Raw genomic sequence first — 15,322 nt, 5'->3', positions numbered from 1 at the left:
TTAAAGGTGGAAATTCAAGGAGGGAGCCTGGAATATTTCTGAAGGGCCAAGACCCACCCACCCCCATTATGACCATTGCTGCCCCCTGCATTCTACAGAGTGACCAACAGCAGGAAACCCTATAGTGTTAAAGCCACAACATCATTCAAAAGAGGAATTGTACCCAATACTGCCATCAGAAGTCTCCAACCAGCACAATGACTCCTTAATAACACAATAGAACTGTTATTTTGGAGTGACAGCAAACATGTATCAAATACACAGCGCCTTTAGGAGGAGACCATTCGTGCATTTCTTATTTAAAATCCTGCTCTGCCATTTTCTGCACAAGGCAGGTAACCATCATGAACCCACCAAGTCACTTAGCTAGCATTGCTGGCTAAGCTGTGCAGGGATACTGGAATGGGAGATTTGAAGCAATAATAGTGTGGCTTATAAACGGAACCGGGGCTGCGATTATGCTCCTACATATATATGAAGTTCTCCTGTTCCTCGTTTACAGCTTTCCTGCATAGCTGTGCTTGGAAAGCTACTCTGGATGCCTTAAGGAGATCAGCAGTTCCAGCAGCCCACAGGGACCCGGCATGCTCAAGTGTGGAGACCCACCTTCAGCTGCAGGGTCGCCGTGACGCAAGAAGGGATGCGCTGTCGGGGCAGCTCTACTGTCCCAGAGTATTGGTGTTCCGGGTCTGTGATTCCTTCATTGTGGAAGAAGACTCTTGGACTTTGGCCTAATTCTCGGCGGTCAGTATCCGCATCAAAAGTGTATTCAAGCGCTGGGGGAAGGAGCAGAGGCTGTGAGTTTAGAGGAGGGGAATGGGGGAAAGAGAAGAGGCAGCTCTTTCTGCTGGTGCCAAAATGCAGCCTCTTCTGGGAAGAAGCCAGCTGCTAAAAAGGAGTTCCCTCACCCAGCATGGAGGCAGACGGGGCCAGCCCAAGATACTTTGCTGCCTGAGGCAAATGACAAGATAGCACCTCCCTCTCCCATTCCTCATACAGAAGCAAACTAGTCTGGCAGTGGAAAACTGTTCACCCACCTGAAGCAGCTGGTTTGGGGGTCTGGAGGATGACTTACGTAGGACACACAACTGGGTCATCCAACCAAGGGAGGTGGCCAGCAGACTTAAGAAGAATGTTTCAGTAGCTGCCATGGCTGTCCCCTGAAGAGGCTGTCTCCCTCTTCCTAAAAGCAGGGCTGGCTTGGCCCTTCAGATACGACTGCAATGTTCAGAATGGCCAAAAAAGCCACTACAGTATTCTGGGCAGCCTGGGTCTATCCCTTACGTTAGGATGCCAAGGGCATCCAAGGCAGGGCAGAAGCTCAGCACCCAAAGGATATCTAGTAGTAGTAAACAGCCTTGGGGAGGTCCAGCAGATACTCACTGATGTGCGGGCTGTAGCTCAGGGGGTTGGCTGTGTAGCTGAAGCAGGCGTTTACATCCATACTATGGAAGACAACAGAGCAGAGGAGACCCAGTCAGCAACGGAAAGTTAGTCATCTCCCTTTCCCTTTTGTTGGGTGCAATGGGGTGGCTTCCTTGGCCCTTTTTGTCCTGATGAGGAAATGGCTCCTTCTTTCTGAACTATCAGTGAATTAGGATAGGCATGGAAAGTGGTGTTTCCCTGGACCAGAAAAAAAGGGGCCCAAAGCAAGCAAGGGATCATCTCCCAAAGCAGACAACAGATGAACTACAGCAGTGGTCCGCAACCTTGGGCCTCCGGATGTTCTTGGACTTCAACTCCCAGAAGCCTTCACCACCAACTCTGCTAGTCAGGATTTCTGGATGTTGAAGTCCAAAAACATCTGGAGGCCCAAGGTTGGGGACTACTGAACTAAAGGATCATTAGATGTGTTCCTAAAAGGCTCTACATACGCTGCAGAGTTGTTGTGTTCTGACTTTAAAGAGGAACAATGAGGTGTCCAAAACAATTCACTCAGCTCTGCCCCGGTGACTGCAACAAGCTCACCCATGGAGCGACACAGATGCTAGTCATGTCCACAACATGGTGCTGAATCCACAGACTGTATCAGATGCATATAAGCAATAAGTAGGAGCTATGCATGCAGGTGAACAGTGGATGGTGAAAATAACCCACTGGTCCTGGTTCCTTGCCTCCACAATTACAACTAGAGATGGGGACAAATAAAAAAAATGGTGATCCATTTTGATTCGTAATTCGTCGATGTTAATGGATCAATGGATACGAATATACAAATATTCTTTGACAAATTGGTCTGAGTCATCTTTGCTTTAAATGGCTATAAAACCAGCCCCCAAGCACATAGAGACAGCAAATTTGCAGGAAAGCTTCTTCAGACGTGTTTCTATAACTCCTGAAAGTTTGGTGAACATTTAATAATGGACCCCTGAGTTATATAGTCACAAAGAGGACACCCCAGGAAAGGTCCCCCCAGATAATTTTGTGGATCTGGAATCACAACAGAGCTTCCTATGTCTTTCTCCAACATGCCTGCCAACTTTGGTGAAGATTGGATATCGGACATCTGAGTTATTCACCCACAAATTGGGCCACCCCAGGAGAGTTAAGCAGACGGCACAGAAGCCCATGAAATTGAGGGAGTTGTTTTTGGCCCCAGCAGAATGAGAGGTCCCTTTGTCACTGAGAGGCATGCACGAGGTATTGAGTTTGTCTTCAACAACATTACAAAAAATAAAACCCACCATTCTACCTACTGGCCGCCGATCAGTTGATCGGAGGCTCATAGGCAGCCACACACCCCCACAGCCAGCCACCCCAACAGTCTACCCACCTCCCCTCCTTTCCCTACCATAGCCCCCCATCCCACCCCACGCCCACCAACACCCCCTTACCTTAATTGCTCCTACCGAAAGGGAAAGGAAGGGGCTGTGGGGATAGGCTGTTGAGGTGGCTGGCTGTGGGAGAAGGTGGCTGCCTATCCACCGCCGATCAGCTGACTGGCGGCGGGCAGGCAGAATGGTTTATAAATTTTGTTTTTTAATACGAAGGACGAATAAAAACAGGTAAATATTCGTCCCTTCGTATTCGTGGGGGTCTCTGGAACCCACGGATAGAAGGGACAAATATTTAATGAATCGGCTATATTCGTCGAAAAAGCCAATATGTTTTTATATTCGTCCCCATCTCTAATTACAACCCATTAAACATTTTGCAGAACATTTCCAAGACGGGAGGTGCCTGTTTAAATCATCCCAGATGAGATCCTTTCCTATCTGTCTGACCTGATTTCTTTCTAGTCCTGAGAATAAAATGCGGGGCTCTGGGCTTTCCTGCTCTTCTTCTTTCAACCTGCTAGACCCAATGCCAGCTCCGAGCTGCAGAATAGGTGGTCCATTTCCTCTTCTAATCCCATGCATGTAGATCAGTCGATAAAGATGTGAATGTATCCCTGAAACCCATCTGCATATCAGCTAAGAAACAGATTAGGAAGGATGCAAGAAACAAAGAGATACAGAGAAGAAAGAAGGGGGAAAAGTTTTCCTCTTACCATATGCCCTCAAAATAGCGGCAATTAAATTTCTCCAGGTCAATATTCTGGGGTGAGATGGTGACATTCCTGGAGATGTGGATGACAGGTCGGGATCTAAAACAGATATTGGATACTCATAACAGACTCGGCCAGTTGTAGACAGCCAGACCTGATGTTTAGGGAAAGGCACAGGCAGCTGGTTGGGCCACCTGTGGGAATGCAGTTTTCTTAAGAGATGTCTTGATTCCTGAATGTTCCAAAATCCCAGGCTTAAAATCTAAGAAAAAAAGCTAGCAATTGTAATAGAAGGCCTACGCGATATTCCTGGTCTACCTTTTTCTAGTTTTTCATAAAAACAAGGCCTCTGTTCCTCCACTGCTTTGCTTTGAGCAGTTTTCAATATCCAGGACATAAATGAAGTACAGTATTATAAATGTATACCATAATAGTAGAAAAACCCATACACCAGACACTTTTCTATGTCTATGTGCAGTTTTATTTGCACAATGCTTTGAGAGTTGGCCCATAATACATAGCCTGGCCTAGGACTCTGGATTTGTTCTAAGTTGGCAATGGCCCAGGCTGGCTTCCATTCTTTGGTATCCGTTGATATCCTGTGTAAAACTCCCTCGTGGTAGCCGACACCCTTCAGGTATCTATAGCCACCTGTAGGCATCCCACAGAAATGCCACAGCTCTAGCTTTAAGCAATGGACTGGTCTGGTGGCAGGGCCTACCGGTGTACCAGGTGACCCAGCCACCATCCATGGCTAGCTGGGCCAGCTTGCTAGCTTGAACCAGCTGTTGTAATCTGACCCTGTCTCCTGCCTGATATGATTGTGTCTATCCCTTGCTCTAACCCCACCCAGGGCACCTCCTTTGACATTGCAAATGTGGCACCCTCCAGAGGAGCTGGACTAGTACCCAGATTATCTACAGTCAGGACAGGAGGAAGCATCACGCCTGCACATTGGCTGGCTAAAAGCACCTGAAAAGGGAAAGCTGTGGTTTAAAACAAAAAGAGGGCGTGGAAATAGAATCAGAAAGGAATTTATAGGTTACCTTCTAGGCTATGATGTCTGGGGCTGCATCATAATTAGGATACATTTTACACAGACTCTTTCTTTTTATGCTTACCTGTACAGTGCTACTGTGTTGGAGAGGGATCCCACCAGGAGATCTGGATAGAAATTGCCATCAATATCCATCCCCCCAGAAAAAGAATAGCCAAACATCTTGATGCCAACACTCTCCCCGGTCAGGATCTGCCATGAAGAAGGGTATAGAACAAACACACTGTAATGATCCGCATGATGGGATGTGATTGTGGGGTAAAAGGAGCCAAAAAAGGGAGCAAGACAACAAGGCACATCAAGTTTCAAAGCTTTGCATCCACCTCCAGCAAGGAGTGTGGAGTCACAAACTGACCTGGGCAGGTTTGATGACCAGTCCCAAATTGCTACCATGATAGATGTAGACCTTGCCATCGCCATCTAATGGAGCTCCGACTGCAAAGTCTGGGAAGAAAGGAAGAGCCCAAGGATAAGTGGGAGGGGCACATCCCTAGCAATTCTTCCTGTGGTCCATGTCCCTGGGCACCACAGATTCACAGACATGGCCTAGTGCTGTTACATAATCCTGTTCAAGCTGCCACAGGGCCTTGAGAAGCACTGTGATCATATGTTACTGAATTCCGTTTGAGGTTAGGGGTGGAAATGGGCTGCGCCCATGTCAAATACACAAGCTAGTCTTTCACACACAGCTAGTATACTTTCAATCTCAGTATAGTACAGTATATACATATATCCAACAAAGGATCATAGCCACAAAGGTAACATAGATTCAGGCACAACCAACCTTGACATCACACAAACTAGGACAAAACAAGACACATACCCTCCTGAGATCACCACACTCTTTTACATCTTTTTCTCTGTCATTCATACCCACACTTCCTTCCACAAAGTCACCAGTAGTTTTCACCAATTCTGCTTGGTTACTACAGATCTTTATACATGCACTTGGAGGTTCCTTGCACTAATATAAAGAGTATTTTGCACAGACCATGAATCTGCAGCAACCCCTTTCCCATAGGAGCAGGCTCTCAAAGTTCTCTCACCTTGGAAGCCATCTTGGTTGAGGTCGCCAAGGGCACCCACTGTAATACCAAACATAGAGTCATAGGAACCGTTGAGCCGTATGGGAAGGACATTTTCCCAGTGTCCTGCCTGGTTGATGTAAACGTAGACTGCACCTCCAATTCCTTCTTTACGATCAAATAGGTTTGGTGCCCCAACCACTAAGTCCATCCAGCTAAAAACAACAGGATGTCAGTACAATTGCCATGGTAATACCTATTTGCCAGCAGTCATATAACATTCGCTATGTACAACACAGAGTAATTGAATCAAAACAGTCATTCATGCTTTAGTTACATCACATCATAACTACAGCAATGTATTCTAAATCGGGGTACCCTTGAAGAGGGTCTGGGATCTTCAATGGGTGCAATACAAGAGAGCTTGATTACTAATTGGTGCATGGTATATTTATTTTTAGGTTGTTTTTTTCTTTCAGCCCCACTGCATTCTGATGGGGCTTCCTGTGTGGTGTTGTGGGGGGGGGGTTCAGCCCCATCACATTCCAATGGGGCTTGCTGTGTCGTGGAGTTTTTAAAAATACTATTATTATTTTCGGCTGGAATGGATTAGTGGGGTTCAGGGTACTCCTATGAGAAATGGTGCTTCGACTTACAGCCATTTCGAGTTACGCCCATTTCCTGGAACGGATTATAGTCATAAGTTGAGGCACCACTGTAATACTTATTTTCAGCACATTTCCTAGAACCGTGTCATGAGACTTCTTTGGTGCAAGATGTAGTGATGCCTGCCAAGTTCAATGTCTTTGAAAGAAGACTGGACAAATAAAAGGAGGACGCTATTAATAATGGCTACTTATCTTACAACATTTAACGCTAGAGTTGGTGCTGATCATAATTCTTGGCCCACTTGTCTAGGCCGTTTTGGCATTGGAAAGATGAATGAAAATGGTCAACGCTTGCTGGAGTTTTGCTGTTATTATTGTCTTTGTGTCAGCAACACATTCTTTAATATGAAGCTGCAACACAGAGTTTCCTGGAGACATCCAAGATCCAAGCATTGGCATCAGCTTGATCTGATCCTCACTAGACGTTCTAGCCTCCCTAGTATTACGATCACACGCAGTTACCAGAGTGCTGATTGTGATACTGATCACTCCCTGGTGTGTAGTAGAGTAAAACTACGAACAAAGAGAGTATATCACACGAAAAAGGAAGGAAGACCACGTATTGACATCAGCAAGACTCGTGATCAAAGAAAAGTGAAGGAATTCGCCCAAGCACTCGAGGAAGCCCTCCCAGGTCCGGCTAATGTAAATGCACCTAAACGATGGGAACACTTCAAGAATGCTGTCTATAACACCGCCTTGTCCACCTTTGGCAAGAAGACCAAAAAGATGGCTGACTGGTTCGAAGCCCATTCAGAGGAGCTAATGCCAGCCATCGAGGATAAGAGAAGAGCTCTAGCAGCATACAAAACCTGTCCTAGCGAGTACAACTTGCAAGCTCTTCGAGCTGCTCGTAGCCAAGTCCAACAGGCTGCCAGGAGATGCTCCAATGATTATTGGCTCCAGCTCCGCTCCCAGATACAGATAGCAGCGGACACAGGTAACATCAAAGGAATGTATGACGGTATCAAGCAGGCCTTAGGTCCAATGCAGAAGAAATCTGCTCCCTTGAAGTCTGCTACAGGTGTGCCCATCCAGGACCGAGCACAGCAGATGGAACACTGGGTACAGCACTACTCCGAGCTATATTCCAGAGAGAATGTAGTAACCGAAGAAGCATTAAATAACATTGAGTGCCTGCCTGTCTTGGAAGAGCTGGACAGTGAACCAACCTTAGCAGAAATAAAAGCGGCCTTGGATTCCCTCGCCTCCGACAAGGCACCTGGAAAGGATAACATCCCTGCTGAAGTGCTGAAGTGCTGTAAGGAGATCATCCCCACTGAACTGTATGAAGTCTTTTGTCTCTGCTGGAGGGAAGGTGGAGTCCCACAGGACATGAAGGACGCAAACATCGTCACATTGTACAAGAACAAAGGCGACAGGGGTGACTGCAATAACTACTGCGGCATCTCTCTTCTTAGCGTTGTAGGGAAGCTGCTTGCCCGTGTTGTGCTGAAGAGGCTCCAGGTTCTTGCAGACAGAGTCTATCCAGAATCACAGTGTGGATTCCGAGCTAATAGATCCACCACTGACATGGTATTCTCCCTCCGACAGCTGCAGGAGAAATGCAGGGAACAACAACAGCCACTCTTAGTGGCCTTCATAGACCTTACAAAAGCATTTGACTTGGTTAGCAGGGATGGCCTTTTTAAAATACTTCCCAAGATTGGATGTCCACCCCGTCTCCTTAACATCATCAGATCCTTCCATGAGGGAATGAAAGGCACTGTAGTTTTTGACGGCTCAGCATCAGACCCCTTTGACATCCAAAGCGGAGTGAAACAGGGCTGTGTCCTTGCACCAACACTTTTTGGGATCTTTTTTGCTGTCATGCTGAAGCATGCCTTTGGAACTGCAACCGAGGGTGTCTATCTCCGGACTAGATCAGACGGAAAGCTCTTTAATCTTTCTAGATTGAGAGCGAAGACCAAAGTCCAACTGAAATGCATGCGGGACTTCCTCTTCGCAGATGATGCAGCCATTGTTGCCCACTCTGCTGAAGACCTCCAACAACTCATAAATCGATTCAGCAAGGCCTGCCAAGACTTTGGACTAACAATCAGCCTGAAGAAAACACAAGTCATGGGCCAGGGTGTGGACTCACCTCCTTCTATTACCATCTCCACACAAGAATTGGAGGTTGTTCATGACTTTGTGTACCTTGGCTCAACCATCTCTGACACCCTGTCTCTGGATGTTGAGCTGGACAAACGCATTGGCAAAGCAGCTACCATGTTCTCTAGACTCACAAAGAGAGTATGGCTCAATAAGAAGCTGACGACACATACGAAGATCCAGGTCTATAGAGCCTGTGTCCTAAGCACACTCCTGTACTGTAGTGAGTCCTGGACCATTTGTGCACGGCAGGAGAGGAAGCTAAACACCTTCCATATGCGTTGTCTCCGACGGATTTTTGGTATCACCTGGCAGGACAAAGTTCCAAACAGAGTAGTCCTAGAACGAGCTGGAATTTTCAGCATGAACACATTACTGAAACAGCGACGTCTACGTTGGCTTGGGCACGTCGTGAGAATGGCTGATGGTCGGATTCCAAAGGATCTCCTGTATGGAGAATTAGTGCAGGGAAACCGCCCCAGAGGGAGACCACAGCTGCGATACAAGGATATCTGCAAGCGAGATCTGAAGGCCTTAGGAATGGACCTCAACAGATGGGAAACCCTGACATCTGAGCGTTCAGCCTGGAGGCAGGCATTGCATCACGGCCTCTCCCAATTTGAAGAGACCCTTGCCCAGCAGGCTGAGGCAAAGAGGAAGTCACAAAAGCAGCAAAACCAGGGAGCTGGACAGGGGACAAATTGGATTTGTCTTCAGTGTGGAAGAGACTGTCACTCTCGAATCGGCCTCTCAGCCACACTAGACGCTGCTCCAAGTCCTCCATACAGAGCACGATACCATAGTCTTTCGAGACTGAAGGATGCCTAACTATCTTACAACAAAAGATAGCAACTGTCCCAAGGTGGTAACCTAATACCTCTGGTCTTATTTGAAACTTTATTTAATCTCAGTATAATGTTGACTCTTGTAATGTGGGTTACACAGTCATGGAAGCAAGTAAGAGTGCAATTGTTGTCCCACCCATGTCTTAGTATAACCTCCCAATGGAACCTTATGGCTCCTCAGTGCAGCACTGTTTTGAACTCACAATGTGTCCAGCTCTGCAGCCTAGTTCTCTTCCTCTGTCTCTCTGCTGTTTACTCACCCATCATGGTTGAGATCTACAACAGCCAAGGAATAGCCAAAAGACGAGGTGAGTTTCTCCCCTGGCAAGATAAACTCAGGCACCAGGCGGTTGATGTTGTCCCGTTGCAGAATGACCACTGCCCCTGTATGGTTGGCGCGGGGTGCGCCTGTGACGAAGCTCAGCTCATCTTTCCTCATGATCCCCACTCCGGAGTCCAGAGAAAAGCCTGGAACAAGACGAAAGCAGGTGTGTTATCGGGGCCGGGGGGTTGAGGTTTATCAGGGCAGCATTTGTATTTAAAACCTGGAGTCTCAAAATTCCAAGATGAGGCTAAAAATTATGGTTCAATCCCTGGGTTCTGAATTTGATTCACACATGCACACACAAAAAGACACACTTGGAAGCGTCACAGAACTATAGAGACTATTTTACTCCTAGATGCTTTGGGGGGGGGAGGGGTTTCTTTTTGTAAAAAATGAAAGCGGATGTTTCAGATACTTCTGTTTCACAGTAGTTCCTAAGAGGGAAGCCATTTACAATCACAACACATGACTAAATGAACACATTTCACAATTCATCAATAACCAGATTAGTTGTCTTCTCCTCCCCCACACCCTTGCACTCCACCTGCCTTTCCTTTATCCTAGTCAGGTCTGCATGGCCACAGTCAAGAGCTCAGCTCCCTCCACTGCTTGGAGCTAGAATTATATGTAGATACGCAGTGTGGTGGCAGAATGAATGAGCAGGTAACTTACGATATAAGCCGGTGGTTCCCAACCTTGGGTCATCCAGGTGTTATTGGACTACAGTTCTGTGATTGAGTTCATTTGAATGTGGTGGCAGTTCCTCAGTTTTGGCGGGAAATAACAACTGAGACTTGTCTGTAACGTTCATAACTTTTATTAACTTTTGCCTTTTCCACAACTATTTCAATGGGATAAAAGCATGATAAATCAGACAAAGGTCCATAACTAGATGAGGTTAACTCCCTCTGGAAATCAGGGTAGCTCACGGGTGCTGGGCCAAAACGTTTGCGATCCGTTGGACTCAGAAAATGAGCACTCCTCACCGCGCGAATAGTGCCGCAGCACAGGTGTCGTGCCCAATCTCAGCTGTCCTGCCTGATCACCTTCTTGCCTCAACCTTGTCCCCGCGGGAAAACGATCACCGTCCATTATTCCTGGGTTTCATATACAGTCTATCCTTCTTCCTTTGGCTCTGGATCTGGGAGCAGTCCCCCAACCTTTAGGCTAGGAAAGTCCTTCAAGAGTCCGCGTGTCTTTTCGTAATTCACATCAGCATCTAATCTTTCTATCTCATCCTCCTTCCTTGTCCCCTCCTCAAACCTACTACCTTCTTTACCCCTGATCTTTTATACTCTCCTCCCATATTGACATCTTTAGCTCCTCCCTCTTTCCTTCCTTCCTTCCCTTCCTCCACCAGGAAAACTTCTATCTTTCCCTTCATTTCATCCTTTCAGATGTCTTTCACCTCCGCTATTTCATTCTCACTACTTCCCTTTTCCTCTTTAGATGCTTCTACTAGTGAGGATGGCTCACTTTCCTCCTGCTTTCCTTCACAAGTTCTCAGAAGCCTTTACCACCCACTGTGCTGACCAAAGTTTCTGGGATTAGCTGTCCTAGATCACTCGTGTGACCCAACTTTGGGAACCCCCTGATATAAGTATCCCTAGACAGAAACAGAGAAAATGTGGGCCTTGCTACTGTTCCCTCCAGCAATTGTGTGCACCTTTGTGGTGCCATCTCCAGAGATGGGAAATGTTGCCTTTTGGGAGGACAGACTCCAGGATCTCTTAGTCATTATGGCCACTGCCATGTTGCCTGAGATATCAGGGAAATTACAGACACTCCCCATTCACAAATCAACATTTCCTATCACTACTCATCTCAGGCTTTGGACCTGACATGCTACAAAGGTTAGCTGTTACTTGGCTAAATTTTATCCAACAATTGGGTTACCTGATAGATATTGTGAGGAAGGGTTTTGTTAGGCCATTCTGTGTCACCGCTGGCTGGGTGGGAATTGCGATTCAATATCCTGGCAATGTGCTGCTAGGTACTGAACGAAGGCATTTTTCCCCCGAGCAGCAACAACTTCTGGTAGGGGCAGTGAATCACTCACGCAACAGTTGCTGCCCATCAGTCTGGGTTCCTATGACCAAGAAGCTGCCTGGTTTAAAAGCTGGACTTCAGCTGTTCCACAAAGAACAACAGAAAGTCACTGCACATTTCAAACCATGCAGACAGGGAACTGTGGAGAGGATTTCCTTTGGAACAGGGGACCCTCTCGCCTAGCTACAGAGTGCTTCCTCCCATACCACAGAAGAACAGGGCAAGCACTGAAATATTCCTCCTCACGTCTGCAAGGCAAAGGATCTCTCTGCTGGCAAGCTCCGGCAAGGCTCTGCTGTATCGCTCGCTTGCCCTTTTGCTCTCTTCCCACTGTACTGGAAGACAAAGAACTGGGAGAAAGTCCAGAACTTGGGGGATGGACACTGGCCAGGAATGTAAATGCTACTCCTTATATAGAAATTATGCAACCTCCCCATGGATCTAGCAAGGAGAGAGGCTGGGAGTCACAGGCTGGGAGACTGATGGTGGTCTCTGTTCTGAAATCTGAAGAGAAGGGGGCTTTTAGAAAATAGGATGGGCAGTTCGTCCAGTCTGTGTGGCTGAGCTGGAAGTCAAGAGCATTTTGTAAGAATCTTCAGCTCTTCTCTTTTGCTCAGCCATTGTCTCTGTTGGGGTCCTTAGATTCCAATTTCTTAGCCTGGTTGGGCCCCCAGGAATTGTTGGACTACAGTACCCACCCTTCCCCACCACTGACTCTGCTGGCTTGAATTGATGGGTGCTGTAGTCCATTGAGACCTAGGAAGCAGCAGCTGCCAATTCCTGTCTTAAACCAAAGACAGAAGTTTTTAAAAGGTCCAAAATAATAAATGAGACAGGCTAGGACAACAGCCACGACAGGGCCAGGTTCTCTGCTCTCAAAGATCTCCAATGAAGGGGAGTCCCTCACCCTCTGAGACAGCTGATTCCATTATAGAGTGGTTCTCACTGTTAGGAAGTTATCTCTGATGTTCAGCTGAACTCCTATTTCCTGTAACTTGAATCAATTACTTCTATCCTCTTAAGCTTCAAAAAAGAAGCCCGATCTTCCACAAGACAGCTATCATGCCAAGTCCTCTCAGCCTTTCCTCATAGGACTTTGTTTCCAAACCTCTTAAATATTCTGACTGCTCTTCTCTGGGCATGTTCAAGCTTCTTGATAGCTCTCTTAAGCTCTGGTGCCCCAAACTGGACATTGTGCTCTAGCAGGGGACTGAACAAAGTAGAATAGAGTAGTACTGCTACTTCCCTTGAACTGGACACTATGCTTCTCTTGATATACCAGAATATAGAATTTGCCTTGTTTGCTGCTGCATCATACAATTGGCTCATGTTTAGTTTGTGATCCACAAAGATCTCTAGATCCTTTTCATTGTTTCCAAGCCAGCTTTCACCCATCCTAAATTTCTACCTCTGATTTTTCTTGACATCTCCCCCCCCACTGCAACTCATTTTGTTTTTATTGGCCATGTTCTCTAATCTTTTAAGGTCCTTTTAAATTCAATGCGTTTGCAGCCTCTCCTCTCTTATGAGCATGTCACCCTCCAGATGTTTTTGGACTGAAATGCCCAACAGACTTAAGTGAGGGGTGAGAGCTACACCTAGAAGGTCACATGTTCCCCATTTATGCAGCTTGGGGATGGGTGGGACAATTGTCGGTGTCCACATCTGCCTTCTCAATGCTGGCTTTTGCAGAGGCAGCTGCTCACTATAACTGACTGTATTTTCTCCCATGAAAGCCTCCAATTGGTTTTAAGTACATGCACACAATGTTTTGACTGGGGTGTGAGTATTACTGCATGTGTGTAAAGCTGCTATTTATAAACTGGACAATTTGCCTTTATCTCTCCCCCTGCCGCATGATTTGTTTGTTTTTGTAGAACATCATGCATTATCTTGGACTGCAGCATGCATTCTCAAGAATCTCAGCTTTCATTTCTTAAACAGCAAAGATATCACACACAGCCAAATGTCAGCATTTTTAACTTATGTGGAATTCAGTGGTAAATAAAGGCTGTGTAGGTACTTATTTCTCAGTAACAACTTTCAAATTGCTTAGCTGACTAAATTGTGCTTCAGGATTTGAGCTCTCAGGGTTGTATGGAAGTCTTTGACATTAATATCTGTGCCCAAACTTGAAACTAGACTTTCTGAGCATCTCCCCTTTGCCCACTGGCATGCTTCTGCTCCCACTCATCTGGATGAATCAGCTCATACTCACACTAAACCTCCAATACTGAGTTCAAACTAAAGCGTACACGAACTTTGTTTTTTGAAGGAGAATAAGGTGAAGTAAATATAAATAAATGTTTTAATTTCTTCTGAAAAACACTCTCTTCATCATTCCTGGTGCACGGTATGCAACATGACCTTTGAACCACATAGAGAAAAACAGTTTGGCTCTTCCTCCTGTCAATTTCTGATTGATTTAAACACAGCTTTTTAAAAAGCACACATGTCTAACTTTCATATTTGCAGTATTTGTGATGTCCCCATTTCTGATGCTAATGCTTCCTAAACATGGAGAGGTCGGTCATTGCTAAACACACTTTTATTTTTTTGTTTGTTTTGTTTTTGGTTTTTATTTTCATTTGTAGGCTGCTTTTCTCCCAAGGCAACTTACAAGTTACTAAAAACAAGCCAACTAAATTTATAGAACAACTTCTGACAGATCTTCTTCCCTAAGCTACTTAAAACAGCTTATTTACGTAATGTCTGCTACTATAGCAAAACACTGTTGGACTCCCTTCCTAATATTTATGTCCTAATATTACTGTAGCAGCTGCAGAAGCTGTAAAAGGAGCCCTCTGACGTTTGAAAGCGTCAGAACCTTTGATTCCATCTACCTCTTAGGAAACGCCAGAGAGGAGGGAGTGACAAAACACAACAGAAAGGGGGAAACGACAGAAACTAGCTACGAAAGTACTAAGGGAAAGAAGCAGGGAGAGGGAGAGAAATCACTGAGACGGGCACACCAACACCTTACAAACCTAAGTAGCTATTCTGGGCCACATCTCCAACATTCCCGGGAACCCGTTCGCTGGGCTCTGGCGTTTTATAGACCAGCTGGTCAGGGTCTGAGCTATCAATGTTTGTCACAAACAATATCCCTGCATGGCCGATGGAAGGAAAGAGAGAGAGAGAAAGAGGGTTAGCAGTATGAGAAATCTTGAGGCCCAGCAGGAAAGCACCACAGAGCAACTGTGCAAGAAGAGTCTAGAAGACTACAAAGGGCCTGGGTCACCATCGAACACCTACAGGTGTCTGCTATCACAACTTATTTATGACCCTTGTGAGCACAATGTTTTCTTTCTTAGGGTCAAGAAAATTATGGCCAGGGGCAGAGGCAGAAGGGGCAAGCATTATTTATTTTTATCAATCTGCTTACAATTTATTTTTGCCTGTTCTTCAAGAATATTTTCTAGAGGGGCTTTGATTTTTTTTTGAACTTTGGGGTCCCCTTCATGCACACTCTGCCCTATGGTGTCCTGCCGGTTGCTCTGTCGTGCTCGCCTGCTGCTGGGCACAGCCGCCCCATACCAAGATAGCTGTTGGCAGGCAAGGGGATGAGCGAGGGGTCCTGGTCCTTTTCTCCCCCGGCTTCATAGGGCCCGTCGTCGTACTGACTCAAATCCAAGCCACTCAGTTCTGCCCGTAGGGTCCCTGCCAAACCAAACACCACCCGTTAGAGACTGATGGGAGAGGGAAGTTTGGAAGAGGTGGAGGGGGGAGATCTCCATCCCCCTAGCATTAG

General features: G+C 46.2%; 1 protein-coding gene across 6 annotated transcripts in view; it reads right to left on the bottom strand.

The window, feature by feature from the left end:
- The window catches only part of ITGA7 (integrin subunit alpha 7), a 70,280-nt gene that overhangs the window by 17,047 nt on the left and 37,911 nt on the right, over positions 1 to 15,322 (bottom strand). For 3 of the 6 annotated variants that reach the window (XM_020783259.3, XM_020783239.3, XM_072990952.2), the window contains exons 5-12: positions 15,109 to 15,231; positions 9,458 to 9,665; positions 5,591 to 5,784; positions 4,900 to 4,988; positions 4,609 to 4,736; positions 3,491 to 3,586; positions 1,384 to 1,445; positions 607 to 776 (exon numbers count right to left, since the gene is read on the bottom strand). In XM_020783259.3, coding sequence (XP_020638918.3) covers positions 607 to 776; positions 1,384 to 1,445; positions 3,491 to 3,586; positions 4,609 to 4,736; positions 4,900 to 4,988; positions 5,591 to 5,784; positions 9,458 to 9,665; positions 15,109 to 15,231 — 1,070 coding nt within the window. Of the gene's footprint in view, positions 1 to 606; positions 777 to 1,383; positions 1,446 to 3,490; positions 3,587 to 4,608; positions 4,737 to 4,899; positions 4,989 to 5,590; positions 5,785 to 9,457; positions 9,666 to 14,558; positions 14,679 to 15,108; positions 15,232 to 15,322 lie in introns of all 6 variants that reach the window. The other 3 variants (XM_072990955.2, XM_020783250.3, XM_072990953.2) reach the window with 3 other exon arrangements.

Source organism: Pogona vitticeps, chromosome 2 (genome assembly GCF_051106095.1).
Source record: "Pogona vitticeps strain Pit_001003342236 chromosome 2, PviZW2.1, whole genome shotgun sequence".
Classification (NCBI taxonomy): domain Eukaryota; kingdom Metazoa; phylum Chordata; class Lepidosauria; order Squamata; family Agamidae; genus Pogona; species Pogona vitticeps.
The sequence above is the reverse complement of the archived record's forward strand: the minus strand, read 5'-3'. Positions and strand labels throughout refer to the sequence as shown.